The following is a 23,086-nucleotide window of genomic DNA, read 5'->3' as shown; positions in this document are numbered from 1 at the left end:
TCAGAGAAAAAAACTATTCTAAGCTACCCGGTACTTTAGGAATAAACTGTAACTTGAGATAATGTGACCTTTAATTACGAGGGACGTTCAAAACGTTTCTAAACCTTTTTTAACTCTATTTATTAAGAATTTCAAAAACAAATGACATCACTTTCCTACAATCTCCTTCCTTTGCGATGCAATTTTCCCTGCATCGTACCAACTTTTTAATGCCCAATTACTACTCCTCCCACCTTCACCGTTTCCAACGAAAATATAAAATTGCGGAAACTTTTTGAACATCCCTTGTACTTATTTAATTAAGTACTTGTTATTCGTTATGAACTATTGAATCTTTTCTTTTTACTTGTTCATTTATTAATCTGCTCATCAGACACCAATTATCGCATTATAATGAAGTATTTTTATTTGACTTTGTGATATAATGCATCTGTACCTTAGCATTTGGACAAAGAATGATTCAATCTTATTGACAGGTCCTGTTATAAACAGATATTCATTTGTCATTCAGCATGTCTGTATGCTATTGACCTGTACTATATTACAAAAGTATTAGATAAAGCAACTTGTAATGTGCAAGAATCACTGTGCCATATAATTAATCAGTTACTCATCTTCAAAAGAAGTACCCACTTAACTACAGTATTCTTCATAAATTCTATTCTCTTTTGGAATGATAAAATTCACTCTGACACAATCTATTCTCTTTTGGACAAGATTGCTACTTGCAACAAATGGGGACTGCAATGGGCTGTCGGTTTGCACCTCACTATGCAAACCTATTTATGACAAAATTGGAGGAAGATTTCATGTCAATGTGCATCTTAAAACCAATGTTGCATCTCTGATACATAGATGACATCTTCATAATCTGGACTGCCAGTGAGAAGGACCTCCTCCATTTTCATAATGAATATAATTCTTTTCATCCCAACATAAAGTTGAAACTGAATTACTCAAAAACAGAAGTCAGCTTCCTTGACACCACCGTTCATCTGAAAGACAGCACACTTGTAACTTCTGTTTTTCACAAACCAACAGACAGATGGACCTACCTAAGAAGTGATAGCTTCCAACCCAAGCATATAAGGCGCTCCATTATTTTCAGCTAAGCAATACGGTACAATCGTATTTGCTCAGACCCGACAGACCAGGATCAACAACTGCAGAAGCTCAGACAAGATTTCATCAGACAAGGTTATACCCCCAAAACGACAGACACTCAAATAAGAAGAGCTACTGCCATACCCAGAGACAACCTTCTGGAATATAAAAACAAAGGCAACAAGAACCGCATCCCCCTTGTTATCACCTACAACCCACATCTTGAAGCAGTTTGAAAATTATAAAAGAACTTCAGCCAATGCTAAATAACAACAAAACACTGAAAAATGTATTTCCTGAACCTCCCCTCCTGGCATACAGACAACCACCAAACCTTCAGCAACTAATTGTCCGAAGCTCCCTAAATGAACCAACAGAAAATGGCACATCTCCCTGCCTACAGAAAAGATGTAAAACGTGTGTCCACATTTATAATACAGACCATATAGTTCTATCACACTGCCGTCTTGAACAACACATAAAGGGATCATTTTCCTGCAGATCATCTAATGTGGTCTACCTAATTCTCTGCATGAAATGTTCTGACACTGCACTCTATGTGGGGGAAACTGGACAAACACTCCGCCAGAGAATGAATTTACACAGGTTCCACATTAAACGTGGCAACGAAGATATTCCTGTAGCAGCCCACTTCAACAGCCATGGACACTGTGAGAGGGACTTTAAAGTCACATTGCTTATGGGCAACTTCAAAACACAGCAAGAGAGAAAAGAATGTGTTAAAATGTAATACATTACAACATTGCTTGAATAAAGTCAAGTTTTATGGCCAGGTATGAGGATTGTTTGCATCTCTCAGACTGACACAGATAACCTGTCTACAGACCCATATTGTTTTGAAAAACTTATCACAAACTTCAAAGAACTTTGTTGGACAGTTATCTTATCCAAAGATCTTGACCATACATTGTTCTTCTCTCTCTTGTTAAATTAATCTTACCCAGAAGGAATCTATACATTTTTTACATTTAAGATTTTTCATTTAAAGATTTACCAATGTTGCTTCTTGCCCGAGTGTGTGTAACACAGGGAACTCCAATTTCTGTATTACATCTTGCCTGAAGTAGGTGCCTGAGTTCCCTCGAAAGCTTGCATATTGTTATCTTTTTAGTTAGCCAATAAAAGGTGTCATTTTGCTTGGCTTTTCTTTACCTTCATAAATTCTGAAACTCTTTAGCCACAGAGACTCTTTTTAGCAAAACATACGAGTTTTAAAATATATCAATATGAAAAACTCATATAGATGTAAAAAAAAAAACCCCAAAAACACAGAAAGTGCGTCTTATCTTCAGATAATGCAGACACTAGTAGATTAAAAAGTGAATTAAAGCAAAAGACCAATTTACCCCCCAAAAAAAAGAAAAATCCTGTAATTGACAGTTTGGTTTCAGGGAAAAACCTACTGCTAAAATCAGACTTTGACATCCTTAGATTAGCCATTAGTTTTTGAAGAAACAGGGAAACTGTCTGCAAAAAAGCTCCCCCAAAATAAAATGAAAATGTGCATCTCCACTGCAAGATTACATAAAGACAAAAATTCAAAAAAAAAATTCAGTGTATAAAATATTGCCTTGTACATATTCTTTACATTAAAAATAACTACTTACATATTATTTTACATTATCAAAATAAAAACAAAAGATGCTGTTTATGATCCTCCAGCTAGGACATTGAATATCTCTGGGTCGACGGTTCTTGAGGATGATCCTCCAATTAGCTAAGAACTACCCAATCTCACTGAGATTGCACAAGTGGTGAACCACTTGGGTTGGGGGAGATTGCAGGGATCTGTGGTATCCGGGGTGAATTTCTCCAGGCTGTGCTCCTGGCATTGCAAGCAAACTTTGCTTCCATTTGGGAGACTGGCATCATCCTAACTAACTGGAAAACGGGACTTGTCGTACCTATCTGGAAAGGGAAGGGTGATTGCCTGGATTGCAGCAACTACAGAGGGATAACACTGCTCTCTGTGCCGGGTAAGGTCCTTGCTAGGGTCGTCCTCAATAGGATCCGTGATCACTTGCTCACCTACCAGCAACTGGAACAGTCTGGCTTTACGCTTAAGAAGTCTACCATCGACCGCATCGTGGCACTGAGGGTTCCCATAGAGCGCAAACGCGAATATTGGCAGAGTTTCTTTGCAGCCTTTGCCGATTTTTGCAAAGTGTTCGACTCAGTTGATCGAGCTGCCCTTTAGGGCATCCTGAGGGTTTGCGGGATCCCTTCGAGGTTGCTGGATATCATGGCTGGCCTGTACACTCATACTGTGAGTGCTGTGCAGAGTGGAGGCAGGACCTCTGCGTTTCTCCCAATTAATTCTGGGATTCGTCAGGGCTGTGTTCTTGCTCCTACTTTGTTCAATGCTTGTATGGACTGGGTGTTAGGCAAGGTCGTGGGGTCCAGCGTGGGGCATCTGTCGGTAAAGAAAGATTCATGGATCTTGACTTTGCTGACGATGCTGTGATCTTCGCGGGGTCAATGGAGGCTCTGATTGGGGTGCTCGGAAGACTGAGTGAGGAGTCTGAGTGTCTGGGATTGCGAGTATCCTGGATAAAAACCAAGATCCAGGCCTTTAATGACCTCTCTGGTACAGCCATCAGCAGTGTGTTTGCAGAGAGAGTGTTGACCTTGTTGAGAAGTTTACTTACCTTGGCAGTGACATTCATGTCTCTGTTGACTCTTCCTGTGAAGTCAGTAGACGGATTGGGAGAGCATGGGGGGGTCATGAGGGTGCTGGAAAGGGGTGTGTGGCGCTCCCGATATGTATGCAAAAGGATGAAGGTCCAAGTCTTTAGAGTCCTGGTGCTTTCTGTCTTACTATATGGTTGTGAGACATGGATGCTATCCAGAGACCTGAGACGAAGACTGGACTCCTTTGGTACTGTGTGCTTAGTAAAGGAAATGAGAAATGTTTTTATATTGGTATATTGTGATGCTCGCGTTACTTGCAGCTGATATCTTTTCATAAGGCCCTGACATCGACAGTCATTAACTGAGATGGATTAGGGCTAATGAGAACACATAACAAGGAAAATATTGGTGTAACAAAGTGATCAGTACTATTTTATTTATCAACAAGTTGTCTCACACCAAAGTGCAGTGCTTCATAAATAAATAAATAATCCTTGATAACACAAATGCTCAAAGTGAAGGTTAAAATCAAAGAATAAATAAGGTTAAAAGCAAGGTTTATAATACGCAGTTAGGATTTGTATTTAAAATTTGAGCCCCAGTGCCTCCTCCAGTAAGCACAATGAACCAATAAATAGCTTGTGTCTCCATCCCTTGGCCTCTGTGGGGAGAATGAGAGCTCTGCTCCCTTTTCCCACTGTTATCCCTCTCTGTCCATTAGACAGAGTGGTTGGTCTCTCCTGCTCCCTGGACTCTCAACAGGTGTGACTTAGGTGAGACTTGATCCTGCCATTCCTCCTTCCTTTACTCTCCTTTGATTTTACCTCTGGCTTTCTTTTTTTGTTATTTTCCCTGTCAGACTCTTTATATACTCTGTGAGGTCCTGGTGAGCTCCATCCCAACAACCCCTGGAACACTAATGACAAAACTAGCTGGGCTGATCACACCTTCACATGCAAATGAAACCAGCCAGTTGCCTTGTTAACAATTCTGGGGTCATGCAGTATTACAGCTACACCCACAGAGTCTGAGCTGCACTGTTTTTATTATAAAACTTTGTACCGTCATGGAATCCTAAAATGCTGCTTAATAATTCTTAATGTACGGACTGGTATGGGACCTGCATTTAATAAATGAATCTATCTCCATAGGAAAGTTGCCCAGACTGCTGTGTTAATGCTGACTCGGAGCCTTGCCACTCTGGATTAGATTAAGCACATTTGACAAAATACTGCAAGTTTAAACCTGGCATTCTGATACAGGAAAAAATATCAGAAAAAATACCTGCTATTGAACCCATTTTTGAGCAGAGCATTAGCAAGTGTTTCAAAAGGATAAATAAATGCACCTCTGTCCGCAAAATAAATATATATATTTTAACAAAGACACAACTTTAAGTCTGAAAAGAACATGCAAATAAATGATGTTTTCTGATTTCTAATTATAACCTGACACAGACTACTTGCCATACTACACACCAGTGATATTTTCATAACAAAAACAAGAACTACAACTAAAAATATTGTTTTTTATTTTACAAGAACTGAAATTAAGGCAAATAGAGAAACTAAAAATAAATAAAAATAAAAATTAGTGATATGTGAACAAATTAAAACGAGAATGAAAATTGAGTAAAATAAAAAAAGTAGCAATAGCATTTTCGTTCAATCCAGTTCAGTCGTGCAGAGGGGTTGTTTGTAGGTCGGCCTGAGCGTTCAGTTACGTTGCGCTGTTTACTATGCAGTGATCTTCTACCTTAGGCTTACTATAGTCACATGGTACAAGTTCCGTAAAACACCGGTGTTTGTTTGTTGCACACATTTGGTTCGTTGGCTTGAAGCAGTAAAAACGTGTTGGTGATGCACAAGTGTTTGTGGGTAGAAAGCAAAAAAGTAATGTGTGGAAATACTTTAAATACAGCGCAGATGATAATAAAAGCAAATGTAGTGTGCGAGAAGAAGAAAAGAGTCTTGGAGTTTCAGTGCAGGGCCAGCTGGATCAGTGCTTAGTGGAAGTCTGGCACTTCTCTGGTACCATGACTGCACTTCATACAGGGACGTGCAGTCACACCTGTCATCATGAGAAGTAAAAAAAAATAAAAAACTAGTAATGATAACATAAAATAAATTTGTCTACTGGGCTGTTTGATTGTAATAATTATGATAATTTTTATAGTCAAAATCACTGAATTTGCGCATTTCCTGATTAAATACAGAGGAGAAACATAAGGTATGATAGCAACAAGACGAGCCGAGCCTCATCTCGGACTGCGCTATCCCTCAACACTTGGTTGATGCATGCAATTGGAGCGTGCCTGTTGCTGGCTCTCTGTATGTCAGCAATATAATGTTTGCATGTGCGTTTATTATACACCTGTCTTTCCTCAGTCTGGCTAATATCTTTAATGAATGTGTGTGACATATTCAGTCAAAAGGCACAAGTTGAGACAGACAATGCTGTGCTGCACTGAAGCCCAACAGGTGCTTGTTGCTGCTGTTCTATGCAGAGACTCTCTGCACCAATAAGTTAGCGATATCAGAAAGTCAAGTGCACTACAGTGGTTCGGTTATTTTTTATTTCGACTGACTGCCAAAATGGAAGATTAAGACTTTTAAAACTAAAGGAAAATAAGGAGGACTTTTACAAAAAAGTGACAGAGATTTTCATGGAGAAGGATAGGCGCATGGACTTCATTTACAAATAAAGGTAAGACCATAAACGGTTTTCAATTTTATAAAAAATGGGATCAGACTAAGAAAAAAACATCCAATACTTAAAAACTAAATTTTGACTTTAAATAAATTATTCTTTTGTTTTTCTTGTTATCCACCCATTGCATGGCTGCACTCAGGTCCTAATCTGGATCCTGAGTTGGTTTATCATGTGGTGGGAGCAGAAATGCGCTGTATAAAAGTGCGTGCTCATAACCTCCTCCTCCTCCTTTTGTTGAACAGTCTGTATTAAAATTGATTAAAACATCAGAATTAAAAGCTTTTAAAAACTACTAAATATTTTAATTAAGGTCAAAACTGAAATCCATTTTTTTGTACATCACTCTATACTTGTATCGAATGAGTCTGAATTGTGAAATTGCAACGACAAATTTAGAACACATGGAGGGTGCATAGCATATGCGCTCTCGCTCACCGCTATAAATGTAACGTTATTCTTTAGCCAAATATTTACCTTACCTATGTGTGTGTAAAGAATGCTGATGAGATATGAAACATAACCAGTAGTCAATTTGCATGCTGCCAATTGAATAGTGAATAAGCTACTCTTTTGGGTTCATATATTTGTAAATCTGACTCTGAAGGAGTCCAAGCCTCACCAGCCATGAACATCACCGCATGTCAGTGCTTTAGTACTGGCAGCAGAAATCGTCAACATACAGTCTGCTGGTGCCAGTGGATAGGACCTTGTCTGTGCATCTGCATTACAGACGCTCGTCAAGCGAATATTTTCACTATGTGGCTATATGCGCAATGGACGTTGTTGCAACATGAAAAAATCTCTCAAAATGCGTGCTTGTTTAAAGCTTAACAGCAACGTGCTTGCACAGACTGGTTTCTTTGGTTGAAACATTTGATCTTGTTGACTGTACTCATTAGGCCACTTAATTTGTTTGCTCATTGATAGTCAAGCTGTGCTTAACGGCATTATGAACTGTGAGTGTATTTTGTTGACTGAAACATAACTGGCATTGAAATATGTGTAGGCCAGCATTTGTGGTCTTGCAACAGAAAAAAAAACAAATTGTACTAATATTATGTAAAAAAACTACTAAATAAACAGAACTAAATAAAATAAAAACAAAAATTTTAAAATATAGAACTAAATAAAAATGGTTGACTCCACTGAAAACTAGAATGAAATAAAAATAAAAATTAATTTTGTAAAATAAAATAAAAACTAAAACTACAATTAATATCAGAACCGAAATATCACTGCTACACACCTCTGTGTCCAAATCAAGATATATCCCGCTTAAACATTGCCTGCAAAGTTAACATATGGACAAGTACCACTTTTAGACTTCTTTACACTCTGAATTTCAACTACTGTTTGGAAGAAATTGTCAGAAGACAGTTTGTGACTAAATACACTTTATGGTGAAAACACATATGTAGATTACTAATAGTTAATGGCTAATTTTTAAACAGTCAACTAACTGGCATCATTCTAAGAACAAAACCACTGTTACTTTTATAAAACCAAAGTTGTATCTAAATTTTATAGTATGGTCATTTTGGGCATCTTGCCCATCATTAAATATACACATCTAAAGGTTTTTACCATCATCGTTCTTTTGGAATAAAATAACTCATCACTTTGAACTTGTAAATCAGGAAACAAACTATTCTGCTGTGTCTCAATAAAAATACACACTGAGATTAAATTAGCATTTTAGAAATATAAATGTTATTGAAAACCACTATATACATTATGTTATGCATGTTTAAACTGCAATGAACATGAGTACTGTAGAAAGGCACACTGTCCACAGCACATGTAGAGAAAATGAGTTAGCCACACACCGTTTTACTCTGCAGTCCCTGTGGAGTGATTGATTGTAAAGGTGTTCCACTCTGCATCGATCTTCGGTCATGTGGATAAGCATACTAAAAGATATATAAGAAATATGTTATCTCCTGATTTTGCTTTCATTTAAAACATAGTTAAGCCACAGTCTGATCCAACAAGTAGAGTAAATACTTACCTATTCATCTAACAGTAATGAATACAGAACAAGCATCATATTATTCTAAAATAGTCCGTATTTTCCAAAAACGTTCTCAAAACATCTGTTACACTGAAACTGACCTACAGTATACTGCCTGCCTAAACAAAGGGTGGATAGATGAAATCCACATGGCTTAGTTGATGTCTAAGATCCCAAACTAGAATGATGCTGCACACAGAAAGGTAATTAGATTTATCTCCCATCAAAAAGGGAAAGAAAAAGAATCTCTACCTATGAGTGGGTTTAATTGGCACTTAAAATCCATGAGTTAAAAAAAAAAAAAAATCAGAATTCACATTTCATCCTTTGGATGTTTCCAGTTGAATTACTGTCTGGGATTATAGAAACATTTTTTTTTTTTTTATTAAAAACAAAAACCATCAAAGTGGATTGAGGGGACAATAAACACAGTATTGTTGTGAACGCAATGCAGAAGTAAATTCTGGACTGGCAAAGGTAAAAACAATTTACATATTCAAGGACAAAAGATGCCACTGAATAAAATGTTAGGATGCTTAATTTATCTTGGGATGGGACCAGGTTTCAGGTCTTCATATTAACATAGCACTAGATAGATAGATAGATAGATAGATAGATAGATAGATAGATAGATAGATAGATAGATAGATAGATAGATAGATAGATAGATACTTTATTAATCCCAAGGGGAAATTCACAACTTAAAATAAATCAATTTATCACTGTATATAGTTCAGTATGTTAGTCTGAAGCAGGATTACATTATCTGCAGACAATATAAAAGTAAAATTTGAATATAAGCTTACTTACCTTAGTAAGATGAGTTCTGTGTCGACGGTCCATTGTTGCATCTCCTCGAAAAACCGGGGATGACACTTCTGATCTGGATCCTGCATTGTATGAACGTAGTGGAGAGTAGCCTTGGTAAAGGGCAATGGAGCCATGAGAGGGGGATGGAGGAATAGAGTGAGACACCTGGTCTGAAATATTAATCATTGTTTTTGGACTTGTTAAAGTACCATAGGCATTGATGGGCGTCTGCTTTGTGTAAACCTGTCTCTGCTGCCACTCATACAATTGCCACATGGTATCATCACGCATTGATCTTCGTTTTTCTTCAGAACCTAAAGATCCATGTACCCTGTCATATACAAAGGGTGAAATACTGCAGATGCTGTCTGGTCTGGTGGTACTATTTCGAGGGAGAGTCCGATAGCCCTCAGGATAATGGGGCACAACTTGTGTTCGATAGCTTGGCATGTTCCTGGGTAGTGTCTGATATGAAGTAATGCTGAAACAAAAAAAAAAAAAAGGGTAACAGTTTTCAGTATGTGCACAATGTTTTATTTGCAAATGCTACATTAAAATCTAAAACAAATCTTTTAAAATGTTAAAAATAGGAAGTTTCACCACCTGTTAAAATGTCAGGAAAAAAATCAATATCTGATAAAATTCTTTATAGAGATAATTCACTAAAGGCGACTGCAGCATGAAGGGACCAGCCAGCTATCAAAAGCAGCCAGCATTTACTCCTCACATGTGATCAGTAATCCTTATATTTTGCCAAGGAAAAAAAAAATAAAACATTGTGAATAATCAGGTGTCTACCACTTTGCTTTAATGGTTTATACACCTAAGATAGCGGTAAATTGTGAAAAATTATTTCATTTACCTTTACTCAGTCAGTATGAATGAATACAGTATAACAAATCAAGAGATTGCTTTTAAGAACAATGTACCATGTAATTTTTCTGACTTGTATTACTCCCTTATTAAGTGGAAACAAATTTTTAGCAACTGTGGAGTGTAAATAACTTATGGAGATAGCTTTCTGCAATTTTCATTTTACAAATTTGAGTGAAGTAAGTGAACAGCTAATGGCAATTACTGTATGATTCTTAATAATATGAAAGCTATATGTATAGCAGAAAGCTAACAAATAGTAGCACATAGCACTTCAGTTAACATTCATTAACCAGCTTTTTGTTTACAATTAATGCTATGTAGCACATAGGTAGATCCCTGGTAAATGGCACACAGTTAAAATATTTTATGTGATATATATATTTCTATAGAAAAAAATGTATTTTAGTTGGCTCCCTAACAGTGAACCAATTATCCGCAATGCTTTTTTTCACCTTGACAGATGTGAAAGCTCCACTAGGACTGGCAAAGGTGAGCTTCAATTTTTTAAAAGCACACTGGTCTTATCATTGCATAATGAACTATGGGTAGGTACGCATTTGCAAAAAGGAATAAGCAAATAGGGAAAACATAAGCTGTGAAAAATGTCCCAATTATCCTGTCTCTTTTGGGCACAGAAAAATGCAAGCCTCTGACTATGGATTGAAAGAGAATAACAACCCAAAAACAGATTCAAAAAACGAAGAGGTGTATACCTAGATTAAAGTAAACATTAATGAAAAGAACCCATGGTACACTTGGTTGATTTTAGCATTTCTTTAAGCGCACTATGGCTTGTACAGCTTTTTTTTTTCTAAAATGGATATGTCCTAACTCTGTCACTGTATCACAGACTATATTAACTTGTGGTAGACAACCTGGACCCACTGTAATTTGCCTTTCAGACAAAAACTTAAGTGGAGTATGCATTTATCTCTCTGCTCCACAAGGCTTATTCTCTCCTGGACAACGCTGGCAACACAATGAAGATTATGCTTTTTGATCACTCCAGTGCCTTCAATACTATCCAGCCATCCTTTTCAAGGGGCAAACTCAAAGATATGCAGGTGGATGATACTATGGTGTCCCGGATAATGGACTATCTGTCAAGCAGACTGCAGTTTGTGAGACTCGAAGACTGTGTCTCAGATGTGGATATACAGTAAGCAACATTTGAGCAACTCAAGGAGCAGTCCTGTTGCCTTTTCTCTTCACTATAAATATAACACCAGGTCATGTCACTTGCAGAAAGCCTCAGATGATTCTGCACTTATTGATAAAGGGAATGAGACAGAATATAGGAATTAAGTAAAGAACTTTGTTTCTAAATGCAGAAAGAATTGTCTGCATCTAAAACATTAACAAAACCAAGGAACTGGTTATTGAGTTTCACTACACCAAAAAGCCTGTATGCCCGGTCACTATTTAGGGACTGGATGTAGAGAAGGTCCACACCAATGACTGTTTGGATTGTGTGTAAGAATATTTAGAATTAAGGTGTGTCAGTCTTTCCAAATAATAAAAGTATGATGCTAATTGAACTATAAGAAGCATGACACTTATGTATTAAATAATAATGTGCTAAGCTAACTGAACAAATGTAATCTATGCAGATACTAAAGCTATAAGAATGTAATTTCTTCATAACTAATGTAATGTACTGAACTAACCTTTTTGTAACCTTTGATATTTAAGAATGTATAAGGAAATGATCATTGTCTAAAACCGCTGAGTTGTATACATCCTATAACCATTAGGAAAAACCTTGCTGTAACTGGACTTATGTACATGCAAGCTAGCAGAAGGGTATTTCCTAAAACTGTGAAAATGCTGACAACTCTTTATCTGTAAAAAACTGTGTTTTTCTGCACATACAAATTCAGGATGTGGATAGGAGCTATAACAATCCATGTAATAACCTCAAGATGAACTGCTACATTTCCTGTTTTTTTAATTTTTTTTCTTTCTTGTCAGTGAACTTGAGTATTAAAAGGTAGTCTCTCCTTCCTGCTGGCAGGCCGACAGTCTGCAGCACACTGGAACATGACAGGGTCTGCAGCCTCTCTGCCACCAAGAATAAAGAAATTGCTTTTTACTTTAAATTGGTGTTTGTCTCTTATGGTTTACGACTTCAGCGTCCACAGTTTTTTGGTGGCCCATGCGGGGACAGAGACGGCCAAGCGACTCCTTGAGCGGGATCGTCCAGAGGACCAGTGAAAGGACCGATTCTGGCCGCAGCTTCAGTATTACACCGGGGGAACGAGTAAGGGCAGAGGATTCCAAGGCCATGGCAACTCCTTTGGAGGGAGAGGGTGGGGAAGGGAACGTGGGCTCCAGTCCTCCACGTTCACCAACCTGTTCACCCAGATGCCTAAGTCATCAGAACAGTCCCACACACCTTACACCTGCTACAGCTGCGGTGAGCCTGGCCATTTCCGACGCAACTGCCCAAACAAGCATCCACATCCACTCCCGGAACCCAGTGACATCCCCTGGTCCTAGTAATTAGCAGGGACCCCCAACCATCTTTTCCAGCTTCCCTTGCTCACTCGTCATACTGATGCAGACCCTTTACTGACTTTAATACTGAATGGCAAGGAAACTGTCTTCCTTGTGGATGCTGGAGCTACCCGCTCAACTCTATCGCTGTTGGAGGTCCCTGCCTCGAAAGACACTGTGAAGGTCCTCACTGCCTCAGGACAACCTCATACTCTATCAGTATCCAAGCCTCTTCAAGTTCAACTCTCCACTGATAGTTCACCTTTGACACGTCGATTCCTGTTAATTCATCTGTGTCCAGTTAACCTATTGGGAGGAGATCTCATAACCAAACTGTCTGTTTCAATCTCCTTATCTGAACAAGGATTCTATTGCTCCATTCCTAAGCTCCTGTGCCAAACTCTCCAACCTCCTTGCCCTTCTTTTGCTGCTTGGACCATAAACATCTCCCCACACCCCCTCCTTAAAGCCCTCCATACTTTCCCTTCCTGCTTTTTTCCCCACCTCCAAGTCCCAAACACACTCCACTGTACTGCCCAATATTTTCCCACTGAAGTTGACATCCCTTGGTTAGAATCTTTTCTCTCCTCAGCTACTTGCCCAGAGAGTCTTTATATTGTATTTTATCTCACCCAGTAAAGCTGCTGCTTCAGTTCACCTCACACACTTACACAATTTCTATCTAGGAGGTGCATGTCCCCACATGTCAAAATAGGACCAATTGGAAATTCATCGCACCAGGAATTTTTCTCACCCCTGATCATCTGAGGCCCCATGTATAAACAGTGCGTACGCACAAAAATGTTGTGTAAGAACGTTTCCATGTTCAAATTGCGATGCATAAAACCTAAACTTGGTGTAAAGCCACGCACATTTCCATGGTAGCTCATACCCGGTAGTACGCAAGTTCTCTGCTCGGTTTTTCAGACTGGCGGTACCCAGCATCAAAGCAGTGCTACTGTTCCTGTGTGGTTATCCTTTCTTTTTTTAGATCCACATCCCTGACGTGGCTTTATAAATACACTTAAATTAACCACATATTGTTTATTAGTTTAATGCATGATTGTAATTAACCTGCAACAATATAATGGTCCACAGAATGGTCAAACTATTCCAAATACCATAACTGCTTTAAGTGTTGTTACTCTCTCTGTACCTCGGATCATCTTTTTCCATATTACTCTCACTCGGAGTATTTATAACACTGTATCTGAGTGTGAATCACAGCTGTACAGCAGCTGATCGGAAACAGAATTATCGGTATACAGCATCAAGACAGCAGACATGCTGTCTATTGAACTGCTCTCATATGACAAACGCTTCAGAACCTTTCCTGTACTGACCTCGCAGTTCAGAAACAGTTTTATCCCAAGAACACTAAACGCACTCAATCAGTCCATCAAGTGCTCCTTGTAGAACTGTTTGTACTTATTAGTACAATCCCCTCCTGTACACTTGCACTACAGTTATAATATTGCACAACCTGAGCCACTTTATAAAGCGCGGATTTACATATGATGACGATATCATTTTTAAGATAAAATAAAGTAAAATATGTTTATTATACTATACAGATAAAACTTTAACTTTATCTACATGGTGCCACAGCACTAGCAAGCCGCTGGCGCTCCATTCACAGATTGTTCCTGCCTCATGCTGTATTCTTGCTGGGGCTGACGTGACACTGAAAGGATAGACGGATAGAATAATTAAACACATACTACAAAGACATTTCAATGTTCCTTAATAGTTTTGAAGAATTGCCGTTCTAAGCTTACAGATGGCTTAACGACTATTACAGAGTTGATCGTATGGAGATTGGGTATTTGGAGAAAGAAAAGTAAGGACAGGAATTGGAGGTTAGTATGTTTGAAAGAGATAGTACTGCACCAATGATGTATTTCAGCGAAAGAAGCATACGGCACAGCAAGCATCTTGCGTGAGACATGAACAATCACTGCGCCACCGTGTTCCCATTTAATAAAATGTTTTAACTCCTATCATCATGAAAATGATATCACGTATACATCTCAGTATTTCATTTATTCAGAGAGCTGCAATATTACGAATGTACTGGATTCTGTGTCCTGTTGGAGGAAGAGAAAGGATGCACGTAGTGATTCACACACACAGAGCACATAGAAGATCAAATACAAAACAAAGCATTTAACGTGCTACTTTAGTTACGATGGGAATGAGAAACTAGTTAATTAAACAATTTTAAGATGAAGTTTATGATGTTCTACTTTAATGACAAAATAAACTATGTGATTAAAGTGGAAATTTAGAGATTAAAGTTGACATTTCATGTTTTTTCCCCACTGTGTGCCTTTTTTTTCCCTCTGTATCCTAATAAGCTTTCATATGACACTCAGACGGTGGGCAACGACTCACCTCTTCATGGCGACTTTGATATTGGACAAGTTCTTTTTTATTTCGGGCACTGTGCGACTTTGTGAACGTGAGCTTTCAAGTTTCTCCGACATGCTATTTCACTTGATCAACTTCCTTTTGTTGTTTATATCGCTGTTTAAACCAACAAATAGTACGTTTTTCTTTGCCTCCACTTGGTATTCGCTGAAATTCTTATATTTTCCCCTATGCTTTTCCCATTGTCTTTTCACAGAAGGCTGAGCTTAAGGGCTATTTATATTGATTTGCATATTTAAAGAGGCGTAATTCTGGGAGGAGTTGGGGAGGGACAGCAGACGCGTGCATGTACGTTACTTTTAACGCTGACCAGGATTTATGTAGCGGAAGAACGTGGAAGTTGGTGTACGCACAGATTTATGCGTTTGGATTTTTTGTGCGTAAAAAGTAGTACATATAGACAGCAAGTGTCAAAAGAGGTGTGAATTTGATTGATGACTTTAAGCCCCGCCCCCAAATATGATGGATGAAAATATGAAATATATAAAAATATGAAAATATAAAAACATGGAAATATAAAAATATAATTTATGTAAATATGAAACTATAAAAATATGAACTATACCCCCCTGCGGGGCTGGACTACCGTCATAATTGATCATCTCTAAACCCCGCCTTTTAGGGTGGGTTTTTCGTAAACCAGACACTTGTCACTCCCCATTAACAATACTCACGCCCCTCAGTTACGCCTTTATCTCTCTATCCGCCTATAGGGTTAGGGAGAGGCGTATCGCCCCACCCCTTCCCAACCTCAAATGTGGGAGGAGACGAAAGAGTTCTTGTATAAAATTCTAGTCACTTAGTGAAAATGCTACGACACACAAAAGCAAACAGAATGGACGGTCTTGTGAACACTCCAAAGAAACGGGAGTTATGGGAACCACGCTTCAGCTCTGTCTGGTATGATTCTAACTGTGCTTTGTGCCGGGTAGAGGTAAAAAGAAATGCAGAGGGACAGCTCACGATCGCCGTTTCCAAGAAGGAGCCTATCCTACCCGAATATAATGAGGCCGGTCATGAAGAGGAAGATAAAGAAAATGTGATAAAGGATCGAGTGAGTGAAATTAATTTTTCTATAAAAGACTGGAGTTTTTTTGAAGCTCTTATGCCAAATATTAATGAAGCTATTTATTAAGGAAAACTATCCGACCAGATGAAAAGAATTAAAAGAAAATTGGAGGAGTTTAGCATGTTGAATAATTCATGCTCGGAGGAGGAGGAAGAAAACTGGGAGTCAACCGCCCCCTAAGTGAGTGGAGATAAATACAGAGGTCTTTTCCATAGTCTACATTAACCTAAAACCCTATCGAGATGTCTTCAACTAACTACCCTTCCGAAGCTGGTGCTAGCTGGGCCGGTCGTCTCCCTGTTCTCTCAGCCTCTGAGGTGGCAGAAGTCCTCAACATTTTGATGCGCTCCGAAGTACCAAGCTCCGGGGGTATGGAACATATGTCCGCCGCTGACTACCTGTTTTGGCCGGCTAACCTTCAAGCCAACACCACCTACTCTACTCCCGACGATATGATCGACCCTAACCTATCTATCGACCAGATGCTGACAGACAACGATGTGTTTTGGGAGGGTAACAACCAGCACCCCGCCGGCTACGTACCTGATCAGGTCTGCTGGTCTATGGAACAGACAGCGGCAGTCAATGATCTGTTTTGGCCCGAGAACATCATACCTAACTCCGGGTACTCTGCTCCTATCAACTCTCCTTCAGACCCACCGTCTTGGCCGGATCTTCTGATGCCCTCGAATGACCAGATCTATTGGCCCGAACCTCAATTAACCGCTCCTGATGATATGTATTGGTCTTACCAAACTGAAATGGCACGTTTTTGTTCTGGTCCGTCTTTATTTCAATAGTCACTGTGTCAAAATGATTCTTACTGACCGGCGCATAATGCGGACTCTCTGATGAGATACCATATTCCCCAGTTGTTCATTCCCTTTGTCACTCGTCTCCTTCTCTGTATTCCCTGCAAACAGACTCTTTTTCTTGGCTGTCCACAATTCCTGACACACTGTGATTTCAGAGAAAAAATGATTGTGGCAGGATTGCAAATTGTGAACCCTTAGTGGTCTTCCCAAAATCATCCTTCTGTCCTCGCCGTGCACAATATCCTCTTTCTCCCGAGGCTGAACTCATAATTGCTGCTGTAGAAAAGACTTAGTTGAACGGTGAGCTATTATTCCAATTAAGTATTCTCCTCTTAACTCTCCCATTCTGCCAGTAACGAAAGCAGATGGATCTTGGCGCTTCGTCCAAGACCTCAGACAAGTCAATTCTGCTATCTTTCCTAGAGCACCGATTGTACCTAATTGTTCCACTATTCTGTCTACAATCCCTCCATCTGCACGTTATTTCTCAGGTATTGACCTTGTTAATGTTTTCTTTTCTATCCCTGTACACCGTGATTCGCAATTGTGGTTTGCTTTCACTTTTCAAAATTGCCGCTGGACCTGGACCGTTATGCCACAAGGTTATACAGAGGCTCCTTGTGTATACGGACAGGCACTTGCTCAAAGCCTGGAAGGCTTCTGGCCTAACAGGGGAAGTGCATTAATACAGTACGTCGATGACTTATTGCTCTGTAGCAAAACAGAGGAAGCATGCACGCAAGATATGGAATCATTATTAAGATATCTTGTGGAAAATGGCCACAAAGTCTCTAAAAGGAAGCTGCAGCTAATTCAAACCACTGTACCAAGCAATCGTTAAGCAATCTTTAGACAGAGCTCTAGTACCACAAGTACTTGGGGCATGACATCACTTGTGGTACTAGAGCTCTGTCTAAAGATTGCTTAACGACTATTCGTCTATGCTAGGCATTCTTGGTTACTGTCGACAATGGATCCTAAATTTTTCTAAATGAGCACAGCCCTTACAAAATCTAGCTAACACTGTCAACCTTCCTCTTTCTGGCCGCATACAGTGGAATGAGCAGGCTGAGAAGGCTCTATGTGATTTAAAAAGTGTGCTACTTTCTGCGCCTGCTTTAGGACTCATTCACTCTGTTCGTGGACGAAAAGGGGGGATTATATGAATGCAGTATTAAAACAGCTCCATGGAGAAAAACAGAGGCCAGTAGCTTATTTTTCAAAAAAATTGGATCCAGCGTCCAACGGGACTTCCGACTTGTCTTAGAGCTGCAGCAGCAACAATGGAGGTTGTGCTGGCAAGCACGAATATCGTACTCATGAGTCCCCTGACAGTGAAAGTGCCTCACGCTGTTCACCCCATCTTAGTCCAGGCCAAAACCTCACATCTCATTACTGCAAGGGCAATACACTATCAAAATGTACTCTGTCAAATGTCACAACTGAAAGATGCTCCACTTTGAATCCGGCTACCTTAATCCCCACTGAGGGAGAGGGGGAAACACACAACTGCCATGATGAGATAACAAAGGTCCTGAAACCTAGACTGGACCTCCAGGAAACTCCTCTAGAAACAGAAGGTATGTGGACGGCTGTTCCTTGCGATTAGATGATGGAACACTCTCCACCAGTTATGCAGTGGTCAAAGGAGTCCACTTACTTGAAGCAAATCGAAGCTCTTCTAGTTTACTATTACAATAAATTATTTCATCGAAGGTTGCACATGGCACAGCAGCATCTTGTGTGAGACATGAACAATCACTGTGCCATTATGTTCCCATGTTTAATAACATGCTTTCATTCCAATCATCATGAAAATGATATCATATATACATCTCAGTATTTTAATTATTCAGAGAGCTGTAATATCACAAATGTAATGGATTCTCTGTCCTGTCGGAGAAAGAGAAAGAACGGAAGCACGCACATTATTTTTTCTCCAGCCGTCTGGAGTTTTTTTTGTTTTTTCTGTCCCCCCTGGCCATTGAACCTTACTCTTATTCGATGTTAATTAATGTTGATTTATTTTGTTTTCTTATTGTGTCTTTTATTTTTCTATTCTTTATTATGTAAAGCACTTTGAGCTACTGTTTGTATGAAAATGTGGTATATAAATAAATGTTGTTGTTGTTGTAGTTAGTCACACACATAGAGCACATTGAAGATCAAATTCAAAACAAAGCATTTAACATGCTACTTTAGTTACGATGGGAGTTGATAAACTAATAAATTAAATGATTTTAAGATGAAGTTTATGATGTTCTACTTTAATGACAAAATAAACTACATGATTAAAGTGGAAATTTCGAGATTAAAGTTGACATTATGTGCTTTTTTCCCCACTGTGTACTTATTTTTTGTTGTCTGTACCCTAATAAGCTTAGACGGTGGGCTACAACTCGCCTTTTCACGACGACTTTGATATGTGACTTCTTTTTTATTTTGGCACTGTGCGACTTTGTGAACTTAAGCTTTTGAGTTTCTCTGACACGCTATGTCACTCGATCAACTTCTTTTTGTTGATTATACCACTGTTTAAATCAACAAATAGTATGTTTTTCCTTTGCCTCCACTTGGTATTTGCTGAAATTCTTATATTTTCCCCTGTGCTTTTCCCATTGTCTTTTCACAGAACGTTGAGCTTAAGGGCTATTTACATTGATTTGCATATTCAAAGAGGCAAAATTCTGGGAGGAATTTGGGCGGAACAGCAGGCGCATGCATGTGCGTTACTTTTCACGCTGACCGGGATTTATGGAGCGGAAGAACGTGGAAGATGGAGTACACACGGCTTTTGTGCTTATGTCATGTTATAGTGCGAATTCTACACACAGCGTTATGCATGAGGCCCCAGGTGTGAGTGGGCACCCTGTGTTATGTAAAGAACAGGAATCTATCAAAGTCTGCTGTTTACAACACCTTTGTGGAAGTGTATCATGGCACGAACAAAGGAGATATCTAAGGACCTCAGAAAAAGTGTTGTTGATGCTCATCAGGCTGAAAAAGATTACAAAACCATTTCTAAAGAGTTTGGACTCCATCAATCCACAGTCAGACAGATTCTGTACAAATGGAGGAAATTCAAGACGATTGTTACCCTCCCCAGGAGTGGTCAACCAACAAAGATCACTCCAAGAGCAAGGCGTGTAATAATCGACGAGGTCACAAAGGACCCCAGGATAACTTCTAAGCAACTGAAGGCATCTCTCTCATTGGCTAATGTTCATGTGTCCACCATCAGGAGGACACAGATCAACAATGGTGTGCATGGCAGGGTTGCATTGCAAGGAGAAACCCACTACTCTCCAAAAAAAAAAAACATTGCTGCTCGTCTGCAGTTTGCTAAAGATCACGTGGACAAACCAGAAGGCTATTGGAAGAATGTTTTGTGGACGGATGAGACCCAAAAGAACTTTTTGGTTTAAATGAAAAGCGTTATGTTTGGAGAAATGAAAACACTTCATTCCAGCATAAAAACCTTATCCCATCTGTGAAATGTGGTGGTAGTATCATGGTTTGGGCCTGTTTTGCTGCATCTTGGCCAGGATGGTTTGTCTTCATTGATGGAACAATCAATTCTGAATTATATCAGAGAATTCTAAAAGAAAATTCCTGGACATCTGTCCATGAACTGAATCACAAGAGAAGATTGGTCATGCAGCAAGACAACAACCCTAAGCAGACAAGTCGTCCTACCAAAGATTGGTTAAAGAAGAATAAAGTTAACGTTTTGGAATGGCCAAGTCAAGTCCTGACCTTAATCCAATCGAAATGTTGTGGAAGGACCTGAAGCGAGCAGTTAATGTGAGGAAACCCACCAACATCCCAGAGTTGAAGCTGTTCTGTATGGAGGAATGGGCTAAAATTCCTCCAAGCCGGTGTGCAGGAATGATCAAAAGTTACCGGAAATGTTTAGTTGCAGATACTGCAAACGCCAGATACTGAAAGAAAAGGTTCACATACTTTTGCCACTCACAAATATGTAATATTCAATCATTTTCCTTAATAAATAAATGACCAATTATAATATTTTTGTCTCATTTGTTTAACTGGTTTCTCTTTATCTACTTTTAGGACCTGAGTGAAAAATCTGATGATGTTTTAGGTCATATTTATGCAGAAATATAGAAAATTCTAAAGGGTTCATAAACTTTCAAGCTCAACTGTATGCATTAAAAAGAATGTGCTAAGCTAACTGAACAAATGTAATCTAATGCAGATACTAAAGCTATAAGAAAGTAATTTTTTTTATAACTAATGTAATGTACTGAACTAACCTTTTTGTAACCCTTGATATTTTAAGAGCAATGTGTGTGCAAAGTATAAGGAAGTGAGCATTGTCTAAAACCACTGAGTTGCATACACCCTATAACCGTTAGGAAAAAAACTTGCTGTAACTGAACTTATGTACGTGCAAGCTGGTAGAAGTGTATTTCCTAAAACTGTGAAAATTCTGACAACTCTTTATCTGTAAAAAACTGTGTTTTCCTGCACGTACAAATTCAGGATGTGGAGGGGTCTATAGCAATCCATGTAATAACCTCAAGATGAACTGCTACGTTTCCTCTTTTTTCATTTTTTTTTCTTCCTTGTCAACAAACTTGAATATTAAAAGGAAGTCTCTCCTTCTTGCTGGCAGGCTGACGGTCTGTAGCACACTGGAACGTGACAGGGTCTGCAGCCTCTCTGCCACCAAGAATAAAGAAATTGCTTTTTACTTTAAATTGGTGTTTGCCTCCCGTGGTTTCCGACTTCAGCGTCCACAATTGATATTGCAACAAAGAGGAACTATATAAGAAAATGCAGAGTATGGTCTTTTTTCTTAGAGAACTGCATTCCTTTAATGTCAGTAGTGACATCTCTTACATCTGCTACAACTCTGAGATGGTCAGTTTCTTCAATTTTCTTTGCTGTAGTGTGCTGGTATGGTAACATTACTTCAAGAGTGAATCAACAAGCTAATTAAAAGGGCAGGCTCTGGGACATACTCTGGGAACCCTGGAGGAAGTAGCAAAGGAGAGAATTAGAAGAAAACTGAGAACAATGCACCACATCCTCTCTGTAAACACTAAGTACAATAGAACCTCTGATCACAAATGTTTCTAAACACGTACAAATTGGGTTACGATCAAAATGTTTGCCAAAATTTCACCCGTTCATGACCACACGCTCTGGTGGCAAACAAAAACACTGAAGGATAGCTTCCCTTCCGGTTCGTACGTGCCAATGATTTCCCATTCTCCATTTCCCATTTTCTTTTGTATGAACAGTTTGTAATGGTCTAGCACAGAGGTTCTCAGACTCGGTCCTGGGGGCCCACTGTGGCTGCAGGTTTATGTTCCAGCCAACCTCTGTTTTTAATTGGACTCCTGTGCTAATTAAGTGAACCGTTGTTCCCAGATTCCCTGTTTTGGGAACAATATACAAATTAGAAAACTAGTTTGTTAAAAAAAACAAAAAAAGTATTAAAATGTACTAAGCAGTTATATGTATTTTTTTCTTTTTAACAGTATTTTCATCTCTATTGTCATTCTACTTTTCTAGGTGTTCTAATTGTTTAATTAATCCGTTATTTACTACTTTGTGGGGCTGACGCTAAAGTAGTTGCAGCCTTTCACAATTGAGTGTTGTTTGCTTGGGTTTCGTCTCTGCTTGTGCTTAATTGTCATTATTAAGATTCAATGAAGGGAGCAAACTGCACAGAGAAAGGGCAAATTGTAATAAAAAGAGAGTTAAGCATTTAAATCCATAGCAAAAACAAAAATATTTCTAAGTTTCTTATAAATGTAAAAATCATGCTGCTGTGCTTTTCTGAATGTAGAATAAAAGATAAATAATACCAGCTAATTAAATGAGATCAGTGCTATCAGGTGTTGTCACTGATTAGGAATCTGGTTGGAACAAAAACCTGCAGCCACAGTGGGCCCCCAGGACCAAGTTTCTTTAAAAAAATATATATATATTTACATACAGTTCATATGGTCTGGAATGGATTAATCATATTTACATATAATCTTATGGGGAAATTACGTTCGGGTTGCGTCCAGAGTTTTGGAATGAATCATGGCTGTGACCAGAGGTACCACTGTACTCTCATTCAAAGAATTATTC

At 38.9% G+C, this 23,086-nt stretch overlaps 1 protein-coding gene across 12 annotated transcripts in view; it reads right to left on the bottom strand.

Annotated features, from left to right (window-relative positions):
- Window positions 1–23,086, bottom strand: part of plekha5 (pleckstrin homology domain containing, family A member 5) — a 461,083-nt gene that overhangs the window by 96,006 nt on the left and 341,991 nt on the right. For all 12 annotated transcript variants that reach the window (XM_039769758.1, XM_039769746.1, XM_039769747.1 and 9 more), the window contains 2 exons: window positions 9,290–9,770; window positions 8,295–8,378 (listed from right to left, as the gene is read on the bottom strand). In XM_039769758.1, coding sequence (XP_039625692.1) covers window positions 8,295–8,378; window positions 9,290–9,770 — 565 coding nt within the window. The remainder of the gene's footprint in view (window positions 1–8,294; window positions 8,379–9,289; window positions 9,771–23,086) is intronic.

The sequence above is a fragment of the Polypterus senegalus genome, chromosome 11 (assembly GCF_016835505.1).
Source record: "Polypterus senegalus isolate Bchr_013 chromosome 11, ASM1683550v1, whole genome shotgun sequence".
Lineage (NCBI taxonomy): Eukaryota > Metazoa > Chordata > Cladistia > Polypteriformes > Polypteridae > Polypterus > Polypterus senegalus.
This window is presented reverse-complemented; position numbering and strand designations above follow the sequence as displayed.